The sequence below is a fragment of the Urocitellus parryii genome, chromosome 16 (assembly GCF_045843805.1).
Source record: "Urocitellus parryii isolate mUroPar1 chromosome 16, mUroPar1.hap1, whole genome shotgun sequence".
NCBI lineage: Eukaryota > Metazoa > Chordata > Mammalia > Rodentia > Sciuridae > Urocitellus > Urocitellus parryii.
Genome location: NC_135546.1, coordinates 14514421 through 14541101, shown reverse-complemented (window position 1 = coordinate 14541101; position 26681 = coordinate 14514421). Strand labels below are relative to the sequence as shown.

Genomic DNA, 26681 nt, shown 5'->3' with positions numbered 1-26681 from the left:
TCATGCAGAGGTGGACCCTCCATCTTCCGCCAATCATCAGAAGATAAAAAGGGGTTCTCCTAGACCCAGAGCTATGAGGGTGAGCTCGGAGAGAATGTGGGGCCCACGCTGTACTGTTCATGGGAGAAACGTTTGTTCATGTCTCCACTTCCTGAACTTGTTTTTGGTTATTTTATTTCAGGTGTTTTTGTTTTTTCAGAGAGTGGGGGGATCCCCTCTTATTTAATTCAGAGCTTCAGCGCCTGTGAGATACAGAAGTTTCTTGCCCGGATGTTCTCTGTGCCCTTCCTCCCCTCACCCCATTCCTGTTCTGCCTACCGGAGGCTGCCAACCTGGTGCATCTGACGAGCCTCCCCCTCAAATCTTTCCTGCAGCAACATCTGAACCCCACTTGAGAGGATCTGGCAGGGAAGGGCTGCTTCCTGAAGGCTTTAGGGTCTCCCAGAGCCAAGGCCATACTGGGACAACAGGAAACCCCAGGACTTTTCCAGGTTCCAAATCAAGCTCTCCTGATTTAAATGTAGAGATCCCACCACCCAAAAGGCAGGAGACGGAGCAGGGGGGGAAAGATCCCAGGCCCTGGGCAGCTGCCATCACCACCCCCTCCAAAAAAACAAGAGATTTGAGGCTTCTCGGGGCCACCCCTCAGCCCCTCAGTCTGTTTTGTAATGTCTGTGGTGCTCTCCCTCCCGAGCCGTTCCTCTCGGGGGTCGCCACACTTGCTAACTCTTGTGTGCACATCTTTTATAATAGAGTAGTGAGGGACTGGTGCCGCCTCCAGCTTCCATAAGCTGCCCGGGCTCTGGGGGGGGGGGGGGGCTCTGGGACAATCGGGGCTGGGAAGAGACTGTGCTCTTACTGTACACTCTTTATTTCTCTGTATCTCTGGCTTGTGCTCTTTGTAACTAATGGGATTTGTCTGCCTTTTCAACACTATACTGAGCAATAACAATAAATGCACACGTGGAAATGCAGGCATGCTTCCCATCACAAAGCCTTTTTCTGAAGGACAGCTGGGTCCCCACCCTCTGTGGGTTTAAATTTGGGGAAATCAAGCCCCTGGTTGGGAAGGACACTTTGCTCTCCCTCTACTAGGTCGCACCTTTTGACCACCTACCCAATGAAGGAGGCAAACTTAACGTGACCATCTCAGAGAGAATGGGGGGAAAGGCCTCCAGAGGATATAAAGAAACTCTGGGCCAAAGGGACTGGGAGGTGAAGGGCACAGGTTAGAGAAAGCTAGAATGACTTGGGGTCTGGGATTAACCAGAGGGAGGAGATGGGAAATACAGACATAGGATATAGGTGGCATCTTCCACTGGGGAGGGGGAAGACAGAGGGAGTCTGAACTTTGCCAAGCTCTGCTGAGCATCGGAAGAGAAGGAGAATATTCCCAGATTGAGAAACAATTCTCAATGTTGCTTCAAAAGCTGAGGTTTATACACACACAATCCCAGCTCTTCTCGGGTTGAACTGATGCTTAGAACAAGAACCACTGGCCCATCCTACTTCCAAGTAATTACATATCCAAGGTTCATTTATTTAACATCAGTTCTCAGAAGCGGCATTACAGGTTGAGCATCCCTAATCCAAAGATGTTTTGGAAAAAAACAAAGATGTTTTGGATGCTGATATAACATCATGAGTAAAAATTTCACACCACAAAACTTCACTTCATGCAAAAATTTATTAAAAATACTACATAAAAGTGTTTGTGTTTAGATTTGGGTCCCGTCCCCAAACCATCTCGTTATGAATATGTGAATTTTCCATATCCCAAAAAATCAAACATTTCTGGTCCCAAGCATTTCAGGTAAGAGATACTCAACCTGTATTATATTTCCTACTTTCCAGAGACGGAAACAGCAGCTCAGAGAGGTGAATGAAAGATTTGCCTATATAATAAGCAAGAGGTGTGATACTGATACCTGTCCATCTTGATGCCAGGGTCAGCACCTAAAATTCTCTATAACAAAGTCTTTCAGTCCCACTCACAAATATCTTGTGAGTACAAATATGAGTAAAATACATACCCATTGTTTGTCCCAAATTTTCTGTTTCTTCAACCTCAATGTTTACACCAGGAAATTCCATCAATAACGACTACGCTGCTGCATTATATTTAAATTATATCTAATATGCCTCTATGCCAATTTCCCACTGGCTCAGAAAGAATTGACCTATCACCCAGAAGATCAGTGGTGCAACTACCCAACCAAGACTAGGGATCCCTTGAAGAACAGGAGACCAACAGGTCCCCCTCCGCTGTGTTCCCTGCTCTACCCTAAGAACCACTCCCTCTGGGCTGGGGTTGTAGATGCAGGAGCTTGGCAGAGTGTGTGCCCCGCCCATGTGAGGCACTGGGGCACTGGGTTCAATCCTCAGCACCACATAAAAATAAATAAATAAAATAAAGATATTGTGTCCATCTTTAACTAAAAAAAAAATATTTTAAAAAAAGAACCACCCCCTCATGCCCCCGCAATATTTCTTCATTGGAGAGAAATAAATCTCAGAAGCTGGGGTGGGGGTAGAAGACTGGCTTGCTTCCTGAGGCTTACTTAACAGGGAACTCCCCTGGCCTCCTCTCCAATGCTCCTTGACAGCTTGTGCCTATCAACGTCTTCCTGGGGACATCACTGAGCAGGACTCTTAGCCCCAGTTTCTACAGAGGAAACTGAAGGACTATGACTCCCTAAAGAAAGCAAGGCTCCCCTGTAAGCTGCTTGCCCCCTAGTACTTGAGTGGGCCCAGGCCTAGACCATGTGTGGCCCAGGCTCTGTCCTGCAGTGCGGAATTCTCCACGTGCTTGTGGAGCGATCCTTGGCTGCCCTCCCTTGGGGAAGCCAGGCATCTAGGAGGAGTTGGGGACACTGAGGGTTGGACTCCTGGACTCCAGACACAGGAGTTTGGCTGAGGTCCCTCCACGCCTGGGGGAATCTACCTGATAAGCCAGCCAGCCTCACAGATCGCAGGCTTTCCGTTTGCAAGGGGAAATTTGGAGTCTCTAAAGTCATAGGTCCTGGGGCTTAGGGACGGCAGGGTGGTCCTTAGGAAGGACCAAAAATGAAGAGCTAAGACCAGTCCAATCAACCCCCACAAAATTAATCATCTTCCAATATTCATCAAAAAGCCGGTCATACCCAGAACCGCCGAGGGGCCCGTGAAGCTGCCATTATTAATGCTTTCACTTCTAGGTCTCAGGAAAAGGGACGGCTAGGTCAGGATAGCTAACGCCCTAGAGCTTCCGAGTCCAACCGCCCTCCGCCCGGGTCGCCTAGGCAACCAGAACCCCGCCCCGTGGATCTCCCGCGTTCCGCCAGGATAAAGAGGAGGAGCCACAGGAGGGCGGGGCGCGGCCTGTGGAAGACGCCGGACCTCCGCGCAAGCCGAGCGTGTTGCTACCCGGAGGCTTCAGAGCGACGGGCCATTAGTCCTGCCCACACGGCGCCGGAAGTGAGACGCCCGGACGCGACGCCTCAGGCTGCCACGTCCGAGACCGGGAGTCGCTCTCGCAGCAGCTATGGTGAGTCGCTCTCGCCTCAGCTCAGCTGGGGTCGCGGAGCAGGGTTCGGACCACACCAAGGCTTTGGCCACGCTGAGGCTCAAAGCCCGGGCTGGGGCCGTTCAGCTCCCCCTCATTACTCGGAGGTTTGGGTGCTCTGTCCGCGTCCTTGTGGACCTTTCCGAGCGAGAGACCCGGACGAGGCCGCGGCACCTCCCGGGGCTCTGCGGGCCGCGCCGCTGCCCTGCCTTCCTCTTATCCCCGTCCTCTTCCTTCCGCCATTGAAAACCCCAAACGCCATATCGAGGCCTTAGAAACCCCAGGTGTTGCTCGTAATCTCCGCCCGCCGAGCCTCGTGAAGGTGTCGTCACCCTGCAGACGAGAAAAGCTTTCGCTGAGAGGTAAAGCCTCTTGCAGAGCTACCTGGTCAGGGGCAGAGCTGAGTTCTCGAACCTTCCTAACCGTTCCATTCTGCCGCCTACCACCTCTAACAGCTCAATTGTGACCAGTTGAGCACAGCGTCCCCAGGTATGAGGGGCGGTTCAGGAAAGACCAACTGAGTGAGGCCGCCGTTGTTTGAAATTTCTGTGGTGTCTACCGCTTACTGTTCAGTTCAATGAGCACGAATGAACTAATGAATGGAAGTCTGCAGACTGAGTTTGGTACCCTGTGGTAAATGCATGCTCTTAGGAAAGTGGATATGCCCGAGCTGCAGGTTTGAGGGAGCCTTCGTGAACCCAGGAATGAGAGCCCTGGGATTAGTTCTTGTTCTGCAGGGAGCTACTCTGCTGCTCTTTTGGCTTCTGGTTCTTAGGCTTAATAAAGTTGGAAGCACTTATTCTCAGTGTTCACCTCCTTCTAAATTACTTGTGATTCTGAAAAGATGAATTGGTTTTGAGTGCTGCTTCTTACTGTTTAACAGTGATAATAACAGATTATTATATTAATTATATTATATTCAGGTTATTATTCTTTATCCACCAAGATAAAGAGGAGGAGATATTGATGAGGTGATATTGCATTCTGCTTGGGAGAAAAAAAGGCTTTAAAACACACTTGTTTACAAGCATGGTTCGCCAATCTTGGCTGGTGGATGAACGTGGTTAGAAATGAATGCTGCTTCTAAAGTCCTTTAATAATTCAGTACGAGACTATCTGTCAGCAAACTTTCTTCCTGACTCACTCTCAGCCATTGGATTTAGGGAATTCGGTGCAACAACTATTTTATGTTCTCAGTGGACCAGAGTCTAGTGGATTGTGGATTGTGGCTGGGAGTTGGTAGATTAGGGGATGACTCTTTCCCCAGCTCTGAGACTTTGACAGGTGTTTCTTCTTCTCTGGGCTTCTTCAGTGCCTTAGTGTGTCAGGTGACTGTAATTGACTCTGCACGTGGTACCTCCCAGGGCACATGTGAAAGCACTTTGTATCCTGACAGTTCAACGCACAGGAGACTCCTTTTCCTTTCCTGCATTTGAGGACCCTGGGAGCCCACTTTTGCAGGTGTTAGAATTTTATGAGAGAACTGAAGCTTACTCAGCATGCGCCTCTGACCTGCTTTGCTACCATCCTCTCCCGTGATGCATCTTTCTGAAAAGTGAAGTCAGATTTTATACTTGCGGGGTTTGTGCTAGAAAGTATGAACTGGGTGAAATAATTAAGAAATGTCAGTACCAGCCAGTCGTGGTGGCACGTGCTTATAATCCTAGCAATTGGGGAGGCCAAGACAGGATGACAAGTTCAAGGCTAGTCTGGGCAACTTAGTCCTTGTCTCAAAATAAATAAAATCAATAAAAAGGTTAGGGGTATGGCTCAGTGGTAAAACATCCCTGGGTTCAATCCCTAGTATCAAAAGGAAAGAAATGTCAGTTCCAAACTGAAATCTTTTCAAGTCTCCTTTTCTATCCAGTGAATTAAGAGAATAATGGTTGAGCAAAGAAAAAGTAGTCAATTTTTGTTCATGTATTCATTCAGCAAATAGTCACCGAGTTCCTTGTGTTTGCAATAGATGATTTGAAGGGTTTCAAAACTGCATGTGACTAAGTGCAGGGTTCCAGGGAGCTCCCCTTCTAGTGGGGAGAAGAAACAGCACAAAGTGTTGTAGGTGTGCGGGGCTATTATACAAGAGTCCAGCCAGTCAAGGATTTGAGAATCTTTAATGGGGGGGCTCGTTTGAGCTGCATCTCACAGAATGAGGAGGTTGATGCCGTAACACCTGTGTCCCAGCCCTTCAAACTATTGAACCTGGATGCCACTAGGTGTGAGAGTCCATCACAAGTGGTAGACCAGGGAGCTGACTCAGGAGAAGTTTGAATCAAGTCTCCAAGTCATAGATGTTAATCGTGTTATGCATAAAGTGCCTGGGACCTCAGAGGCTGCCATCCAAGAAGGGAACATGGACTCTAACTCCCTCCAGGCTCCACCTCACCTTCAGAGGCAGACCTTGTCATTCCACAGTTCACATCGAGCTCTCTCAGACCTCTGGGTCTTTGCTTGTTTATCCCTGTGCTTAGACAGTACTCGCCCACCCCTCGCCATCTGGCCAATGCTCCTTCTCATCTAGGTCCAGTCCGTGTCTACCGCTACCCCCTAGGACTCCTATAATGTTAAAAGATTTATCTTACCATGTAAACTTTTCAAAGACAACTACCTCTTGCAGTCAAGAACTTAAAAAAAAAAAAAAAAAAGTGGACTTAATGAGGAGATATTGCATTCTGCTGTCAGTTAATTTACCAGCACCATCTTTGATTCCAGGTATCAGTAATCAACACCGTAGATACATCCCATGAGGATATGATTGTGAGTATTTAATCCTCCCTCTGGGGCTTTGGGCATGGGCATTTCTGTGGGAGGGACAAAGCGTGGATTTTTCATTCCCCTTTCTATTGATCATTTTTATGAACCCAGGTCTGGCTGTACAGTGGTTGCTAGTCAGGCTGTAGCCTCAGGGGCGTGGTCATTCTCCCAGCCGTGTCAGCAGTGTTGTCTGAGTTAGCAGGACTATGATAGTCTGATCTCCCTGCTGAGGGGTGCTTAGGAGCAGTTTGTCACTCAGAGCCCTTGGTCTTTGGCCAACACAGTAACTTGCTCTGGGTTGGAGGCCAAGTGGGTGTGAGGCTTGACTGTTGCCTTCCCAGTCTTCCTCCTGCTGTCACTTCTTGGTCCCTCTGCAAAGGGGCTTAAATGAGGAGAGAAGGAAGATGATGTAGAAAGCCAGCCAGCAGCCACAGTGGAAGCCCAAGCTGCTTCGTGTAGGGCCACGGAATACAGGTAATTTTTGAGCAGGACACAGGCTTAAACAGTGTTTCATGCTGGGTTACCACCCTCAGCCTGGCCACTCAATAGCTGCTTTCAGGTTTCTGAGAATTGGCCTAATGGCAGAGTTAATCTGTTTCTGGTTTAGTCACAAGCAGTCTAGCTGTGAGACCATACCTCCTTGGATACAGCGTGGTGCTATGGGCAGGAAGATCCAGTGTGAGGCTCTATTACTACTGTCTTAACTTTTGTAAGCCTCATGGGAAGAATAGTGGCTATGCTACCTACTTGCATGAGTTTAGGAAGCAGGTGAGGCAAAATCATAATTATGGACATTTGCTTACTAAACATCAGACCCCATACTAAGTACTTTTCATTCATATCTCCTTCAGACTGCCTTACAAATGTTGAAGAAGAGAGCAGTCATTAGACCATTTTTAAATATGGAAATTAAAGCTGAAGGAGGTGAGGTCGCTACCCAAAGGTTGCACAGCAGATAAGGAGCTAGGATTTGAATCTCTTTGGTATTATGCCTTGCTTCCTCTCACAGTGTGGTAGCACCTGCTGGAGAAGAACCTAGGGAATGCACCTGCACTGCCTGCCCCCCAGAAAGCCAGACCCAACACAGCAGGGGAGGGGGGCTGATTTCCAAAGAGGAGTCAGTTTTCCATGGGTGGGGCAGTGAGAAAGGAGGGCCGAGGCAGACACACGGAATGCTTCCTTTCACAGGGCACGCTTGCTCATGGTGACCACAGGGGTGACAGCTAATCACTTCTGAAACCCTCCAGGCGGGACAGCTAGGGAATAGCATCCTTGGAATAGGGAGAGCCTGCAAGCAGAAGGGCCAGGGTAGAAGGCAGTAGGCACAGTGCCTCAGAGGAATTATCACCCAGAGAGAAGGGGCTGTGGGCAGGAGCCAGCCCAGCTCTGGGTGGTCAGGCAGCATTGGGAATCTGGTTCACGAGTGGCACAGCCAGTGACACCTGAGGTGGTGTTTCCGTTGGGTGGGAGTCAGAGTTACTAGGCACAACAGTATGGAAAAGGGCCTCTGGGTGGAGTCAGGAACCTAAATATCTTGAGTGGGACCCTGTGTGTAGTCCCGAGGACCTGTCTGGGACCTATTTTCAAGTGTTAGCCTTGGGTTCTGCGGCTGAGCTGGACCTTGGTGTACCTTTCCCAATACACCATGGAGCCTGAGAGAAAGGAGAAAGGGGGACTGGGCCAGCTTTGGTTTCCCCATCTTCACCCAACAGAACAGGATTAAAGAGACCTTCCTGAGAATGTATAAAGGGTATGTAAAATCAGCTGAGTATGGTTTGTTTTGTCCCTTTTGGAAAGACATCACTTATCAGAGAGTATCTCCTTGCCTAGTGATGACAATTCTTTGGGATCAAATTAGTTTTGGGTGACTGGAGGCAGTGGCGCACACCTGTAATCCCAGGGACTTGGGAGGCTGAGGCAGGAGAATTCAGAGCAGCTTCATCAGCTTAGCAAGACCCTGTCTTAAGAAGGGCTGGAGAGGTGGCTCAGTGGTAAAGTGCCCCTGGGTTCAATTCCCAATACCAAAAAGTGAGTTCCGGGTAGATTAGTCCAAACTAGTCTCTGTCTGGTGACTGCCCTCACCCCACCTGCCCAGCCTGCAGGCTTCCTAAGCTGTCCTCCCTTTGCAGCATGATGCCCAGATGGACTACTATGGCACCCGCCTGGCAACCTGTTCCTCAGACAGGTCCGTCAAAATCTTCGATGTGCGCAACGGGGGACAGATCCTCATCGCCGACCTCAGGGGGTAAGTGTGGGCAAGCCCAGAGAAGGTTTGCCAGAATCATGTGACACCTCAGGCCCTGCCTTGAGCCTGAGAAAAGGATGGAGCCAGGATTCAGAGCAACCCCAAAGTATATTTAGCAAAGATGGCTGGGTCCCAGCACCCCAGTTGACCTCAGCATATGCCCCTCAGGGGGATGCAGCTAAGGGCACAGGTGGATCCAGCTGTGAGTCCCGGATCTGCACCCACACTCCTACTAGAGGACCTGGGGCAAGTGAGGCAGTGTACCTCTTGAATCCTTATCTACATACCCTCAAGATGGGCTCATCCTGCTTCCTTCGCAAGGAGCATGTGTTACACAGCCAGCCCCCAGTTCATCTTCAGTGTGAGCAGGTACTGATACATTTAAACAGTGGGTGTGGGGGGCTCGTGCTTATGATCCCAGCAACTTGGAAGGCTGAGGCACGAGGATGACAAGTTTGAGGGCAGCCTCAGCAACTGAGCAAGATCCTGTCTCTCAAAAAAATAAAAAAGGCTGGGGATGTGACTCACTACTGAAGTGCCCCTGGGTTCAATCCCTGGCCCAAAAAAAGAATGTGGAAAAAAAAAAGTGGTAAACGATGCCATTTTATATGGTTTAGCCTATGTGATCTCAAGAGCTTTACTGTAAGAATAAACTTTTTAATCTGTTGTTCTGTTTGCCAATGGCAGGTGTTGATTGAATGTTTGATTTCCCCTTCTCCCTACTGAGATCCTGAATCACTTTTATGCTCACCCCCAAGTTCCCTGCCTTTCACAGAGTTGTGGGTTTTAACCTGAGATCCACAAGGTGCTGTGGGAAGAACACAGGGTTCGGGGAACTGGAGCAAGGGGGAAAAGAATCACCTTTATTTTTCGTGACTGATATTTCACACTTCCTTCAATTTTGGAGGTGCAGCAGAATCCACAGTAGTGTTTGTAGTGCCTGTCACTTTGGCACCAATGGATGTCACAGGTATTTTCATTTTACATTGCAGTTGTAGCTCTTACAATACCGTGACTTTGCATCACAATGGTTATTAGATGTGCCACTAGAGTCAGTCACACCATCTGTGGGCTTATCGGTTGTTGATTTCGGTGTCTGGGTTCCTATTTCAAGATCAGGGGGTTGGCGTGGTCAGCTTGCTTCTGTCTCTTTTGTGCCCTCTTCTGAGCATCCCTGACCTTGCTAGATTGCCCAGGAGCAGAGCCCTGACAGAGGTGCCAGGATGTATTGAGCTGCGTTAAAGCAGACTAAATCACCCATTTGGGGAAATGAGACTGAAAGTCACCCTCCACCTGAGTGTTGAGGACAAGTGACTGAGGAGCCAGCTGCCAGAGTCCTGTGCAGGAGCTGAGCTCCCTGCAGGTTTTCCTCGTGCTCAAATGATGTGAAAGACACAGCCAAACATGTGCTTCCGTCAGAACTCTGCCCATTGCTGGGACTCAGGTCCGTTCAATGCCATCAGCAGCTCCTTCGCAGGTGTTGGGAACATAGTGTTGTCCAGCCAGGGGGCAGTGGCTGCTGCTCTAGGGCAGAGAAGTAACCAAGGGCATCTCCTGGCATTGAGCGGGTTTGGTTTGGTGGTCTCCCCCACCCCAATGATGATTTGATCAAATCAATCACCAGTACCTCTAGTTTCTCTCCGTAATTCACTTTTTCTATCCTAAAGGGCTCCCTCCTTTTTCTACCCCATCCTGGGGTGGGGTACAGGGGATTGATTGAACCTGGGGGCACTTGATCACTGAGCCACACCCCCAGCCTTATTTTTTGTTTTATTTAGAGACAGGGTCTCGCTGAGTTGCTTAGTGCCTTGCTGTTGATGAGGCTGGCTTTGAACTTGTGGTCCTCCTGCCTCAGCCTCCCGAGCCACTGGTCCCCCTTCTATTTTCATGAAATCCTTTTTCCATGTTTTTCTTTCCACCTTTCACATAATTGAGAAAACATGACTGTTGATTTTCTGAGTCTGGTATATTTCAATTAACATATGCTTACCAGTTTCATCCATTTTCCTGAAAATTACATAATTTTTTTCTTTAGGCCAAATAAAACTCCATTGTGTGTACGTATACCACATTTAAAAAATATATTTTTTATTTTTTAGTTATAGTTGGACACAATACCTTTATTTCACTTATTTATTTTTATGTGGTGTTGAGGATCAAACCCAGGGCCTTGTGCGTGCAAGGCGAGCGCTTTACCGCTGAGCCCCAGCCCCTATACTACATTTTTTAATCCATTCATCTGTTGACTGACAGCTAGGCTGGTTCTCATGATTTGGCTCTTCTGAGTTGTGCTGCTGTGAACATGAGTGTGCATGTGTCATTAAGAAATCTGACTTTAATTACTTCAGAGAAATACCAAGGGGGTGGTAGAGATGAGTCTGGCGGAATAAGACATCTCGACATTCCAAGTCTTATGTAAACCTTGAGGTCCAGGTCAGTGATGTTCCTATTAAATTATAGCATTAGAGCCAGTAGACATATGCTGCTGCTTCCCTGCCTTGGCCAGACAATATTGGGGTGTATTCCCCGTGATTCTGTAAAGGTTCCCAGCAGTTGATACTCCCAAATCCACATTGTAGGAATTGGCTCAAAAATATAACAGTGGATTGGTTTCCCCTTTCACCATTTTTTTTCTCTTCCTAGTTATAGGATTGTTTTCCAAAACAAATTGCCTACACACACCCCTTTTCTAAGGTCTGCTCTTTAGAGGAACTTGAACCCAAGATACTGGCATCACAAGTACCTGTAGAAAGCAAACCCACAGGGTGAGATTCTGAAATGGTGGCCATGAGGATTGCACAGTGTGTGGGGTTGTGGGTGACACACCGCTGCCATTCAGGAGCACTTCATGTCTTGTCATTGTCTTAACAGTGCTCTTAGGGACTCGCAGCACACTTTTAACACTCTCATTTAAATTTAAGAGCTAAAGGCTAAGTGTCTTTTTTTTTTTTAATTCTCATTATACATGACAGTAGAATGCACTGTGATGCATCATATGTAAATGGAGCATAATGTCTCACTCTTCTGGTTGTACATGATGTAGAATCACACTAGTCATGTAGTTATATATGTACGTAGGGTAATAATGTCTGAGATTCTTTCTACTCTCCTTCCTACCCCCTACCCCCTCTCCTCCCTTCACTCTGTCTATTCTAAAGTACCTCTGTTCTTTCCTAGCCGCCACCCCCCCCCTTATTGAGTTAGCATCTGCATATCAGAAAACATTCAGCCTTTGGTTTGGAGGGGGATTAGCTAATTTCACTCAGCATGATATTCTCCAGCTCCATCTTTTTACCAGCAAATGCCGTAATTTCATTCTTCTTTAAGGCTGAGTAGGATTGCATTACGTATATGCACCACATTTTCTTTATCCATTCATCTGTTGAAGGGTACCCAGGATGGTTCCATAGTTTAGCTGTTGTGAATTGAGCTGCTATAAACATTGATGTGGCTGTGACACTGTAGTATGCCGATTTTAAGTCTTTCAGGTATAAACCAAAGAGGGGGATAACTGGATCAAATGGTGGTTCCATTCCAGGTTTTCTGAGGAATCTCCAAACCACTTTCCATAATGGTTGCGACAATTTGCAGTCCCAACCAGCAATGTGTGAGTGTACCTTTTCCCCCCACATCCTTTTTTTTCTTTTTGTACCATGCATTTTTCTAAGCTTTGTATGTGAGTTATCACATTTAACCCTTGTGACCACCTTGTGAAAGAAATCTTATTGATAGGTCCATTTTTAAATCAAGAGACAAAGTCAAGGGGCTGTGGCTGTGGCTCTGTGGTAGAGCACTTGCCTGGCAGGTGTAAGGCCCTGGGTTCGATCCTCAGCACCACATAAAAATAAATAAGATAAAGGTATTGTGTCCATCTACAACTAAAAAACAAATCCGAAAAAAAAAAAAAAAAAAGCCACAGGGAGATCTGACCCTGGCCCGAAGTCCAGAGCTGGGGAGTGGGGAGTGGGTTTGCAGGGGCCTGAGTACCTGCAGGCTGCCCGCTGTGTGCTAAGCATGCAGCCCTCCCTGACCACAGGAGCAGCCCCCGTGCCAGGCCTGCTGCAGCCTATGCAGATGATGCCTGTCAGCAGGTGAATGGATAGATGAGGAGAGAAGGGAAGGACGTGCCTTTTGAACAGATGAAAAATATCAAAGTAAAACACACACAAGCTGAGTGTGGAGAGTGGATTGTGACTCCGTCTACAGGTACTGATCACCTGTGGGTGTAGACAACAGTGGACACAGGCACTGCTGGCCGCAATCAGAGTGAGGTTTCTCCTGGCTGCCACAGGGAGGCTGCTGGAGTCCTGTCTGTCAAAAGACTCTGACCTCAAGGTGCTCAACCTCTCGGGACATTAGGGTCCTCACTGTCTAGCAAGTGTCCCTGTGGCAGTGTCATTCTGTACTGTCCCTTTTTGAATTTTTTTTTAATATTTATTTTTTAGTTGTAGATGGACACAATATCTTTATGTGGTGCTGAGGATCGAACTCCGGGCCTCACACATGCTAGGCAAGCACTCTACCGATCAGCCCCAGCCCCCCCTTTGGAATTCTTGGGCAGACTTTATTTAGTTTTGTCCAGAATAGAGCCTGGCAGAGCCCTGAGCAGCTCCAACCCCTCCCCTTGCAGGCATGAGGGTCCTGTGTGGCAGGTGGCCTGGGCCCACCCCATGTATGGCAATATCCTGGCCTCCTGCTCCTACGACCGGAAAGTCATTATCTGGAAAGAGGAAAACGGCACCTGGGAGAAGACCCATGAGCACTCGGGACACGACTCTTCCGGTACATGGGGCTGGTGGGCAGTCAACCCCTGGGTGAAGAGGGACTCTGTCCTTCCTGAAGCCCTAGCTCCCTTGTAGTGGGGCTTATCTGTCCCCTGGGATTGGTTGGCCTTCTGCTAGTCCCTCACTCCCACCCTAGCTGTGGTATCTCGGGTTGATGCCCCTTACAGGTTGGGATAAGGCCCCAAATCCAAAGCCAGTCCAGAGGAAAATGAGAAGCGTAAGCACAACACAGTGAATTTTCCTTAAGGTTTATTCATTTAAGTACCAGCCTTTATTCTCAGGTGGTTTTCCTTCTACTCTTTTGAAGACCAACGATGAAATGATAGCGTTAGTAGATAATTGTGTCTTTGACAAAATCACAACTGCCCGCAGTGATCCCTACAATTATTTTAGAAACGTAGTAAAGCCATAGATCTCGGAAACTGATGGTCTGCGGCTCCGCGCCTGCTGTCCCCACTCACTGCCCCTTCCCTCCTTCCCTCCTTCCCTCCTTCCTTCCTTCCTTCCTTCCTTCCCTCTGCAGTGAACTCTGTGTGCTGGGCCCCCCATGACTACGGCCTGATCCTGGCCTGCGGGAGCTCGGATGGGGCCATCTCCCTGCTGACCTACACCGGGGAAGGCCAGTGGGAAGTGAAGAAGATCAACAACGCTCACACTGTAAGTCCAGCCCCTGCCTTCATGCAGAGGGTAGTGCTGTGTGTGGCCTTGGGGGTGGTGAGTTGTGGGCCAGGAGGGCTGCTGGTCACATGCTTGAGCCTCCTGTTCTGAAGCCCGAGCAGGTGCACAGCCTCTGCTGCCCAGGGCAGGGTTAGCACTGGCTCCTCCTGGTAAGCCCCCCGGTGGGGAGGGCTGGGGCAGCAGCAGCCCACCCCCCCTGTTGCCTTAGCTGTGGACGGCTTGGTCAACACGCCCTGCAACAGCCACTGGGACCCCTAGAGTTGAGGTGGCTATAGAAAGCATCACAGTGTCTGAGTTCCATGTGCTCCTGGGCATTGGACCTTAAGTTTGAAACTGTCCAGAAAACAGTGTGGACAGTGGGGGACGCACCTATGGAGCCCCTGCCTTGTGCCTTGTTCTCACAAACTCATGAATGAAAGGAGGAACTAACAATTGTGAGATTCTCAGGGCTCACCCAAGTCACAGCATGTCTTGCATGTTCCTTTCTATGGCCAGTCATGCTCCCACTGTGGCTGTTCATGTCATGTTTGGCCATTCCCCAGCTGATGGGCACCTTCAGCTGTCATGACCAGATGCTACTGTGAATGTTCAGGGACAGGTTTCTGTATCAACGGGTGGGTTTCCCCTGGGTGCACTGAGGTGAATTTGCTGAGCCACGTAGTCATCCTGTGTTCCCACCAGCAGCACGAGGTACTCCTCCTCCACATCCTCACCAACAGCCATCTCTGTGGTCAGTGCTGTCCTGGTGGGTGTGAGGTGGTGGTTGCTGTGGTTGGTGTTTTCATTTTGCTCATCAAAATGGGCATCTTTGCTGTGGTTCTAGCCATTTCAATGTCCTCTTTAGAGAGATGCCTGGGAGGGTCTTGTACTCTCTTGAACCACAGTGGGAAAGACTAAAGAACTGCAAGTCCTGTCACAAGGGGAGACTGCTGGGGTGAAATCAGAATTGAGCCAGTTAGGGACACAGAAGGATAGAAGAGGTTAGACCAGAAAACTAGGCTGGGAGTAGGTTAGTAACGGTTGGTGCTGCCTGCCATGCTCAAGGCCCCGAGTTCCATCCCCAGCACCACAGACACACCAAGAAAAATTACACAAATAATATCCCTACAAGGAGAGTACACTGCAAAGACATGCCCACATAAAGAATCAAACTGTTACCACTGTTGCAAATCAAGCTAAGAGATATGTATATAAATCAGGAGAGCCCAGCCTGGTGGCACATGCCTGTAATCCCAACAGCTCAGGAAGCTAAAGCAAGAGGATTGTGAGTTAGAAGCCAGCCTCGGCAACTTAGACCCTGACTCAAAAAGTAGCCACATCAATGTTTATAGCAGCTCAATTCACAAAAGCTAGGCTATGGAAACCAACCTAGGTACCCTCCAACAGATGGATGAAGAAAATGTGGGGTGGGTGTGTATGCCCAGGGGTATTCCCAAAGAAGAATCAGGACAGGCACACCTGCCCACCCTTCCCAGATCATTCATTTTATATATGTGTACATACACACACACACACACACACACGGGAGTATTACTCAGCCATAAAGATTAAATTATGGCATTGGCTGGTAAATGGATGGAACTGGAGACCGTCATGCTAAGTGAAATAAGCCAATCCCAAGAAACAAAAGGCAGAATGTTTTCTCTGATATGTGGGTGGTAACACATGATAAGGGGGCAGGGGAGGGAAAAGCAGAAGTTCATTGGATTAGGTGGAGAAGGAGGGCAGATGGGAATAGGAAAGTAGCAGTAAAATGCATCAGACATAACTTTCCTATGTTCTTAAATGAATACACAACCATCGAAACTCGTACAACCACAAGAAAGGGAAGTTATATGTATAATAGGTGAAAATACACTCTATCATGTATAAAAGAACAACAATTTAAAACACTCACACTACACACACCACCAAAAAATAAAAAGGGCTGGGAATGTGGCTCATTGATTAAGCAACTCTGGGTTCAATCCCTGGTATCCAAAAAAAAAAAAAGTCAAAATTAGAGAAACTCGAAAATGAAGAAACAGAATTCAGGAAAGAATTGGAAATAGAAAGCATGAAATTAGAAGTACAGGAGCAAGCTTTTCATAGAGGCAAATGGGAAATATACCAATAAGTCTCTGAAGAAAACGAAATACTAAAAAGATTCAAGAAAACCTTTAAAGGATTTGAAACTTGATTAAGAGATCTAATTCTGTATTTAAGAACATCACCCCACGCCAGGCACGATGGCACATACCTGTAATCCCAGGGGCTAGGCAAGAGGATTGAGTTCAAAGCCAGCCTCAGCAACTTGGGCCCTGTCTCAAAATATAAAGATGGCTGGGGATTTGGATCAGTGCCCCTGGGTTCAATACCTGGTACCAAAAAAGAACATCAACCCAGAGTCACCAAGAAAGACATAATTCTAGTAAAATTATTGGACTTTAAACAAAACAAGTTGGGCAAAACCATGTTAGATTATCACAGATTCATGCATAAGAAAAAGGAGTTCAGGACTGGGGGTACTGCTCAGTGATAGTGTGTGCCTAGTATTCACAAGGCCCTGGGTTTATCTGAGCACCAGAGAAGGCCACATAAAGTATCCAAGCCAGGTGTGGTGGCACATGCCTGTAATCACAGCAGCTCACAAGGCTGAGGCAGGAAGATCACAAGTTCAAAGCCAGCCTCAAAACCATGGCAAGGCCCTGTCTCAAAAAATAAAATGGGCTGGGGATATGGCTCAGTGTTTAAGCACCTCTGGATTCAACTCCTGGTACCAAAAACATAAAATATTCAAGGGAGTTGGGCACAAGGGCACACCTATAATCCCAGCTACTGATAGGCTGAGGCAAGAGGATCACAAGCTGGAAGCCAGCCTGAGCAATGTAGCCAGACTCTGTCTCAATTAAAGGGAGGGAGGGGGCTGGGGATATGGCTCCAGCGGTAGCGCGCTCGCCTGGCATGCGTGTGGCCCGGGTTTGATCCTCAGCACCACATACAAACAAAGATGTTGTGTCCGCCGAGAACTAAAAAATAAATTTAAAAAAAGGAGGGAGGGCTGGGGCTCAGTGGTAGAGCGCCTGCCTTGCGTGTGTGAGGCACTGGTTTCTATCCTCGGCACCACATAAAAATATATTGTGTCCATCTCAATTAAAGGGAGGCTGGGTGGGGGGTAGTAGAGCACCCCTAGACTCCCTCCCCAGTGGTGGGGATGAACAGCGTTGAGAGAGAATGGGGAAAAAACATTTGCAAAGTCTTTTTTTTCTTTCATAACCATGTTGGCAGTAGAAAGTTTTGTGTGGAATGAGACAAAACCACATGTAATTCTGGGACTGTGAGCATCCCTAGAACCCAGATTATAATTTTGAAATAGTTTCTCAAACCAGAGGGATCCCAGGTCTGAGGCAGGAAATGTACAGGGAAAGCCTAGAACGTCGTACCTGTAGAGAAATGATCAGAGCTGTGTTGGACACAGTAAGGTTGTGTCAGAGGAGCCACGCTGAGCGGGACAAGAATACAGTGAGTTGGGTCTGGTGGCATAATCCCAGCTGAGGCAGGAGGAGTTCAGAGCCAGCCTGAGAAACTTAGCCAGGCCCTTGGCAACTCAGTGAGACACTCTCTCAATAAAAAATAAAAAAACTTTAAAGGTGAGGAGCTCGGTGGTTAAGTGCCCCCGAGTTCAATCCCCAGTAACAAAAATAAGTGAACTAAAACCTGTCAAATGAGCATATGGATTCAATAGCTCATGACATTAGAATGAAGCCCAGAGTGGCCAAGCTGGCACTTCCTAGTAGCGCTGGAGGCCTGTGGCCCAGCCCAGCCCTCTGTCTAAATGAGCATTCAAGAATTCAGAAGAGCCCGACTGGGCCTAGGGGTCAGGTGACTCTGGTTTGTTCAACCGGAAAACTATGAAGAGGAAAAAAATCAGCACTGTCCTAATTACATGGATTAATGTAGTGAGCGCATGGGTGGCGGAAAAGCTGAGGGGGCCTGGGTTAGGAGGGGACAAAGTGAGAGGCTTCTCAGGTAGGGGGTGGTTGTTTCTTGACCGGGTTTCCAGAGTGCTTCAGAGTTCATTAGGCCAAGGGCTTATCTGTGTAATTTTAATGGACCCCAGTGTGGCCTCCTTTCATGTATTTGGAAAAGGTGACCTTTAAGTCCCTAATTCTACATGTGCGTACACGAAGTTAGGCTTCCGTGAGGGAGAGTTGCAGGGCTCAATTCTTCTCTCAAGGGCCATGTTGTCTAGTCCTGGAGACGTGACCACCAGCCTCCGGTGTGTACAGAGGTGTTTTGCTGCACAAGGGCGAGCTCGTCACCTGGGTCCCTCTTTACAGATTGGCTGCAATGCAGTCAGCTGGGCCCCTGCCGTGGTCCCCGGAAGCCTCATCGACCAGCCGTCAGGACAGAAGCCCAGTTACATCAAGAAGTTTGCATCCGGGGGCTGTGACAACCTCATCAAGCTGTGGAAGTGAGTGGCTTGAGTGTAAGGTCACCTCTGTTCCCACCACCGCATTTCTACCAGTGGTGGGTGACAATGTGACCTGGACGGTGGCACAGCTCCCTGCTCCTCCGCTGTTCCCACAGGGAGGAGGAGGACGGCCAGTGGAAAGAAGAGCAGAAGCTGGAGGCACACAGCGACTGGGTTCGGGATGTTGCCTGGGCCCCCTCCATTGGCCTGCCCACCAGCACCATCGCCAGCTGTTCCCAGGTCAGGCCAGACCCATTGGGCACCTTCCTGATGGCCTAGCGGGAGGCACCCAGGCAGGAATCATGTGGGACAGGTTCCCCCCTTACACAAGGCTTTTTTATTTGATGTTAAAGTGAAAACATTCTTCAGTGAAATATTTTTTAGTATGTGATGGACACAACTTTGTGTCCCCTGCATGCCAACATTGGAGCACTTCCCCACAAGTGGCTTAATAGACCACTGCTCGTGTTTTCTCTTGTGCCTAAGTTCCTCAGGGTAGATAAGCAAGGATGCCAGCGTCAAAGCTGGGTAAGGAGACAGTCCTGACTGCAGCCTCTTTTCCCAGGATGGCCGGGTGTTCATTTGGACCTGTGATGATGCCTCAGGCAATATGTGGTCACCTAAGTTACTGCATAAGTTCAACGACGTGGTGTGGCATGTGAGCTGGTCCATCACCGCCAACATCCTGGCCGTCTCCGGTGGAGACAATAAGGTAGGTCCGGTCCATCCATAGGGTGTGTGCTGTAGCTAGGTCTATCTGATCACTGGCTTGGAAGGGACATTAGAAGCTGTTCCTGCTCGTACACACTTGTCATCCCAGTGGTTAGGCACTTAGTAACTGAGAAAACCTATCTCAAAATAGGGATTCATTTGAGGGTCCCATCCCCAGTACAAAAAAAAAAGCTGACGTGTACAAGCCCTTTTCAGAGTTTGTCTACACTAGGGTACTTACTTTTTATAAGCCTGAGACCTTCATGTCATACTTCCACATGAAGTATGAACCAGAGTGGCGAGGGCTGGAATGACAGCCCACCCTGTATGATGAGAGGTCCTCAGGGAATAATAACATTCCTAATCACTTTTTTAAATCTGTGTACAGGAGGGAAGGGGTAAAGTATACCTAGGATTTACCACCCTTAACCATTTCTTTAGGCACACAACCTGGGTCAGAAACTGCCCCCTTTAAAGCTGACTGAGCATATTCTTTACGTGTTGCTAGACGGTGGGGACCCTCTGCAGGCAGCTGAGGTCCTTACGAGATCAGCGCGCGCGCCCCCCCCCCCCCCAAGCCCAGACTTATGTGTGTGGTAACCTTTACAAGGCACAGATGCTGGAGTGTGAAGCTTCCTACAAAGGACCCAGTGTTCCATCTCCAAAGGAAGAGTTCTTTTAGATTTTTTTTACTCTGCAGAGACACAGATCGGGCCTGCTCTCAGCTATTTCCTCAATGTAGAAGTGGCACACTAGTGATTTAAAACTCACGACCAGTTTTAAGATGTTAACCTCCAAGTTGAAGTCAGGGTGTGAAACCATAACCAGCTCCCTGGTCTGGGGACATCCTCTCCCTCCAGCTGCATGGGTGTCATTCCTGCTCTTTCATGAGTGACACACGCTGTGCTAACCTGTAGGTGACCCTGTGGAAGGAGTCCGTGGACGGGCAGTGGGTCTGCATCAGTGACGTGAATAAGGGCCAAGGCTCCGTGTCAGCTTCCGTCACAGAGGGCCAGCAGAATGAGCAGTGACAACACAGATGGGGCTTGGTTCCCCACCTGCCCCTTTCCTGGGACAACTGACCAAGCAAGTGGGAAGAGGAGCACCCAGGTCCACCAGGACCGTCTTCCTAGGAACACTTACAAATGCTACCACAGATCATCTGCCTTAACACAATTCCATGAGGTTTGTAATTTACTGCCCGGCTCAAAGCATTGATGTCCTGAAGAAACTACAAATGACTTCAAATCTATTATTTTGAAATACTTTTGGCCATTTTTATGTACCTTTGGGTTGGGGCATTACTTGGGGGGAGGTTGTTCCCAAACTAAATAAAAATCATATTGCTTACAATTCCTCATTTTCCTAACACACCCCTAACGAGGCAAAAACCTCAACCTGCCTCACTCAGAGTTCCTTCAAGATTCGCTTCATGTTGAAGGCACCACAGTTGTGAGGACTCTGCCCTGAAGGTTGACACAGATGGGTGGACCAGAAGGGCCATGACCAGGCGCTGCTAAGTGATAAGAGTGTTGGGCTCCAGAGAGGGGTGAGGTGCATGTGGTCAGGGAACCATGGACCCCTATTCCCTTGACTGCATCCTTCCCTTATTTTTCGGAAGAAAGTGGAAGCACTTTGGTTGAAATGACAGTAGAGGCCTTCAGAGAACAGAAACACCCACCTTTATCTAGAGTAAATTTTCAAGTATTCTACCCTTATCCAATATGAAGATAATTTCTCCTGCCAGTGTTCTTTGCTATGTGGAAGTGTTCAAGTCTGATGTGGTCCCATTTGACCCCTTGGCATGCACACTCCTCAGTACAGGGGTGTCCCTGATTCGGGTTAGCCTCAAGTCCAGGTCTGCCTTTCCTAATAAGTTCTGCTCTGTAAGCAAAGGACAGGCTTCCTAGATCTAGTGCCAGATGCCCTCAACAAATGGAGAATGGTTTTGTCTTCCCACCATGGCTGCTGCTGGTCAAGTCAGCTGCAGCAAGCCGTGTGCTCCGTAGCTCACACCACCTAGCCGAGTCAAGGCAACGTGGCAGGACACTTCGTGCTTGTAATGGTAACTAGTGGCCAGAAAGCAACAGGCCAATCTCTGGCCCTTGCTCACCTCCTGACAGTGTAACGACTTCATGATACAGCCCTAGGAGAAGGCAGCCTCATGCCCCAGTAACACACCGTGAATGAGCTCTATGGCAAAGACCGAGCCAGACCTGAAAAGCAACCATGAAGAGGACCAAACACAAATAATTCCAAAGCCCAACATTCTGTAGGGAAAAAAAAAAATGCAGCTCTTAACAGTGTTCAGTATCCAATACAAAATTACTGCTACGAAGTATGACAATGGGAGACTTAAACCAAATTAGTTGGGTGGGGTGGTGCCCATCTACAGTTACTTCGAAGGCCAGTCTGACCCCATCACAAAAGAGAAAAAAAAAAATCTCTAAGGCCCCCTTAAGGCTGGGGACATGCCTCAGTAGTAGAGCACTGAAAAATAACAGCCAGGCACAGTGTGGCACTTACCTGTGAGACCAGCCTCCACATCAGAGAAATTTTTTAAATATTGATTTTTTAGGTGTAGATGGACACAACACAATGCCTTTATTTTTATGTGGTGCTAAGAATCGAACCCGGGTCCAGCTCGTGCTAGGCAAGCACTCTACCGCTGAGCCACAATCCCAGCGCCACAGTAAAAATTTTTAAAAAGGCTGGGGATGTAGCTCAGTGGTAAAGCACCTGTGTTCAGTGCCTGGTACTAGATAAAAATGTATGTAATGTACAGATATTAATCAAAAGGCAAAAGAGACTTTAGAACAACAAATATAAGGGGAATAGAGATGTAATCCTGTGTGGATACACACAACAGATCTGAAATGCGAGAAATAATCTACCATTTTGGTGGGCAATCTCCACACTCCTCTTCCAGCAAGCATCTGCAAGGTTAGAATCCACAAAGCCATAGCTCAGAGCCTGACCCAGCTGCCTCAACACAGCACCCACCCACAATGCCTTCATTCCTTGCACCTGGATACAATTTCTGGACCTTGAAACAAACCTCAAGCTACAAAAATCACATAGGACATACTCTGACAAGAATGAAAGGAAACTAGAAATAGAAATCAACAACATACATGGAAAATCCTTGGACATTTGGAAATTGAAGCAACACACTTTCAAAGAAAGTCACAACAAGATAGTTACAGAGGAAAAGGAAGAGTAGAAGGGACAGGCAAGAGATGTACTCTCCAAATGCCCCTTGTTAAAGGTTGATTTCTGGAACCATGTAAATGCTTTATAATAAAATCATGAAGGAAAATTTCTTAAAAACTAGAAAAAAACCTTGAATGAAATATAAGTTTTATATCAAGCTCAGGAACCAGAAGATAAAGATGTTTTGACTCTATACCCCTAGTGCCTGCATTAAATAGTTTCATGCTTAGCAGTTACTGAACTATCCTTTATTCTGAAAGTATGTTGCCATAGTAAAAGCAAGCAAGAGAGGTTATTTTGTGAAGGTAATCAGAAATCAATGTCTCAGAATAATGGAGAAAGAAAGGACAAAAACCTGGTTTTTGACCTTCTCTGGAACTGCAGTAGTCCCCTTATGCACATGTTCCAAGATCCCAGTGTATGACTGAAGACACCACCAGGACTAAGCTCTCTACAAACATAGCTCTAATGAAGTTCAAGTAGAATCTGGGCACATAAGAGATTAACAACAATAATGAAAACTAAAACAGTTATAACATATGCAATAGAAGTTATTCAAAATGTTCAGAAGTTATTTAAAATGTGCATCTGGGTGCATCTGACTATAGTTATAGCTACAACGGAGGCAGGTGGGTCACCTGAGCCCAAGTTTGAAAGACCAGCCTGATGACAATGAGACCCCAGCTCAAAATAGAAACAAAATTATAGAAAATACATATTTCTGGAATTTTCCATGTAGTATTTTCAGATCAAAGTTGAGGTGATTCAAACTATGGAAAGTAGAACTGCAGACATGAACTCATGCCACTCTTTACCTCTCTGGTATCAACGTGACACCTAGATTGTGGTCTCTAAAAACTATTTGCCACTGACAGGAACCAAGTCTTCCTTAAAAGGAAGAAAAGGTATGGGGGGGGTGTTGATTTTTGGTCTGAGACATGAAAATGCACAAAATGGGCCCAAGATGTCTTACTGGGACAGAAAGCAAGAAAGCTATTAAAGACTGTGGGAGCCAGGCATGGTGGCGCAGACCCATAATCCCAGCAATTCAAAAGGCTGAGGCAGGAGGACTGAGTTCAAAACCAGCCTCAGCAACATAGGGGGAACCTGTCTCAAAAAATAAAAAGGTTGGGGATGTGGCTCAGTGGTTGGACACTCTGGGTTCAATTCCCTGTACTAAAGGAAAAAAGAAGAGACTCTGGGGTCACTGCCCAAAGCACCCAGGAACCCACTAGTCAAATGGGGAAGCATCAAAAAGACCAATGACTCTAATTAACTGAAACAGAACATACATAAAAACCCATGACTTTGTAATGGGAAAATGACAGTAATTTTCAAAGGTTGGCTTTCTAGCACTTCCTAAGTAGAAAAATGATGAAGCCATTGTCTTGCCTTTCCTGTATATCCAGGTAATAAAGTAACTGCTGAAGGAAAAAGTGCTAATAAACACGGAAGGGCGCTAGGCCATCTGTAACCCCTAATCATGGGTGTGGACAAGGGTAGTAAGACCCTTAGGTGGAAGGGTAATAATGGGGAACCTCAACAAGCATGGATCTGGTGATGCCCGTGAATTATCCTTAAGAAAAATAGAACCAGCCAATGTTAACAGCCTTGCAGTGTGGCACAGCGGTAGATTCATAGCACCAGGAAGATGTTTTCACACTAAAAGGGGTGAGTCCAAGTGTCCAGGAACAGGTGTAGCTGCCAGTTTCCAGAAAGCACTGGGGGCGGGGCAGAAGTTAATCAATGCCATGAGAAAGCAACCAACAAAGTTCAAAGTGTGGGACGTGGTACAGGACAAACAACTTTTTTAAAAATAAATGATTTGAAATGGAAGGGTGGAGGAGGGGAAGTGTCTCAACAAAAACTGGACTTTGGATCCTGATTCAAGCCACCCACGTGCATCGTGTAACCTGTCAACACTGCTATTTCCAAGGATGAGCTGACACCATGCTTGGATTTGCTTTCAAAACACTTCTGAGGCCAAGGTGTGGCTCAGCCAGAGAGCACAAGCTTTGCAGGTGCAAGGGCCTGGGTTCCATCCATTATTTAAAAAATAATTTTAATTGGTCCTTTTTGTCCCTGATCCCGGTAGAGTCTGGAGTTGGTGGCACCATTCCTTATCAGCCAGAGCCAAAACCGTGTTATCCCTGCTTCCTTTGAGTCCGTGCAGGGCCCAGTACACAAGATAGGGGTAGAAGTAGGGTCCTGAGAAAGCAACAGCCATACTGGAGACAGAAAACATGGATGTGGAGCCCTGGAGACTCCTCATATTGTGCTCTACTCTTATAGGTCTGAAATTTTCCAGAAAGAGCATGCACACACACATACACACCTTCAAATCTTCTGCTAGAAAACAGGTATTATTTTATACTCACAAGAGAATTACCTGGAATACTTGTTAAAATTGATCCTGGGGCCTGCTCCAGAGACCTCCTGGATCCAAATCTGAGGAGGAGATCTTACCAATCTGCTTTCTTAGAAGCTCCCCACTGAGCCCAGTGAGTCCCAACTCAGCTCTGCAGGCCCCAGTGTGGATCACCAGTACCTCTGTGAGAACAGTGATGAGGGGAATCAGGTGACAGGGTGAGGGGTCAGTCCCCAGTAAGGAAGTGGACATAGGGAAAGGAATGGATGCTTGGGGTGGTGATGTGAGGGGAAGGCGGGATTGGGGTCAATTAGACTTCTCCAAGATTGGGGACCTGTCATTTCAAGTTGTTGGGGCTACGATCCCAAGACAGCCTGAATAGGGAAGCCCAGTGGGAGGCTTGGCTTGGACACGAGGACAAGCACTGTCCAGCCTGGTAGCCAGGACCTACGTGCAGCCACTGACAATATGAAATCTGCCACTAGAATAAAATGCCCTCTGGGCTTCAAAGACTAATTTTAAAAAGTCAAGCTATCTCATTAATAAATTTGTTACACTGAGCCAGACAGTGGCACACACCTGTAATCCCAGTGATTCAGGAGGCTAAGACAGGAGGATGCCAAGTTCAAGGCCAGCCTTAGCAATTCACTGAAGCCCTAAGCAACTTAAGTGACACCCTGTCTCAAAATAACATTTTAAAAGGGCTGGAGATGCAGCTCAGTGGTTAAGTGCTCCGAGTTCAATTCCCAGTACCAAAAAATAAATAAATGAATTTGTTACATTGATTATACCTTTAAGTGATAATATTTTAGATGTAGTGGTTAAGTAAAATGGTTATTAAAATTCATTTCACTTGTTTCTTTTTTGAATTTTTAAATGTGGCTCTTAGAAAAATTTAAATCACACATAAAACTCATTCGAGAATACCATTACATCTCTATTGGAAAATGCTGTTCTAGAAGTCATAGGTGCCCACCAAAAAAAACCTAACTCAAATCATCATCTCTTTTATAACCCCCAAATCAGCCTCAGGCCGATTGGCCAAACTGGTTAAAAAACAAACGTGCTTCCTACAACCAAGTAATTATCAGAACAGAAGAAACTGCAGTGAGGAGTGAGCACAGGTAACCTATTCTCAGAGGCAGCCACACACAGCAATCACTAAGGACAGGCTCCAGGAAGCGGCCACAGGAAGGACATGGGCAAACACTAAACCCCTACTAAGTTCCAGGAAAAAGCCAGGTCCAGTTGGGTCGGGTCAGGTCCCCACTCTCAGAAAGCTGCCCAATGAGTCTTGGTTATTATCCAAACTTAAAGAGCAAGAAAACAGCCACATGTTGGACCCCCCCAGTCACACGGTCTTCCCCACGCCTCTGGGTCAGATCTGCATTCTCCAGTCAGGCTGTACCCCACTTCTACAATGGGGGAGGCGTGAAGTGCTTCCTGGGCGTCTCCCATGTTCTCACTAATCCCTGTTCTTCCCTCCTCCCCATCCTCCTCGGGGACCCTGTGGTATGCACCTGGATCTTCAACCCCTGCCACCTCTTAGTGCCCCAGAGATAAGAGAGCAGCAGGGGGTGTTTGCTTGGGGGTGGCCTTATCTAAGATCAACACAGTGAGCCGGCTCCTGTCCCCTGTAGGTGCCCGGGTCGCCATGGTCAGGCACTGTCTGTTCTGGAGTGTTTGGGGCGGAAATGGCTCTGGAAAAACCCACAGGCCTCAAAGGCCTCCAGAGTTCTCTCCATCTCCACCTTTGGCCCCTCCTTGGCTCAGGTGATGTCAAGGCTGTGAAAGCACAGGAGCTGTTGGGACGTGGGGATGTCGGCCACCACTGGTAGATGACAAAGTTTCTCTCTAGGAGTTTCTTAGCCCCCACATTCTCCCTAGGGATGCAGCCCAGCCTGCACCTCCTGCCCGAGTCTCTACAAGGG

At 47.7% G+C, this 26681-nt stretch overlaps 1 protein-coding gene across 1 annotated transcript; it reads left to right on the top strand.

The window, feature by feature from the left end:
- Positions 1-3439: 3439 nt before the first annotated feature.
- On the top strand, positions 3440-24187 carry Sec13 (SEC13 homolog, nuclear pore and COPII component). Its single transcript, XM_026383118.2, has 9 exons — positions 3440-3526; positions 6257-6301; positions 8428-8543; positions 13174-13325; positions 13851-13984; positions 18325-18458; positions 18575-18698; positions 19024-19170; positions 20087-24187. The coding sequence occupies exons 1-9, from the start codon at positions 3524-3526 to the stop codon at positions 20198-20200; spliced, it is 969 nt and encodes a 322-aa protein (XP_026238903.2). The 5' UTR covers positions 3440-3523; the 3' UTR covers positions 20201-24187.
- Positions 24188-26681: the final 2494 nt, after the last annotated feature.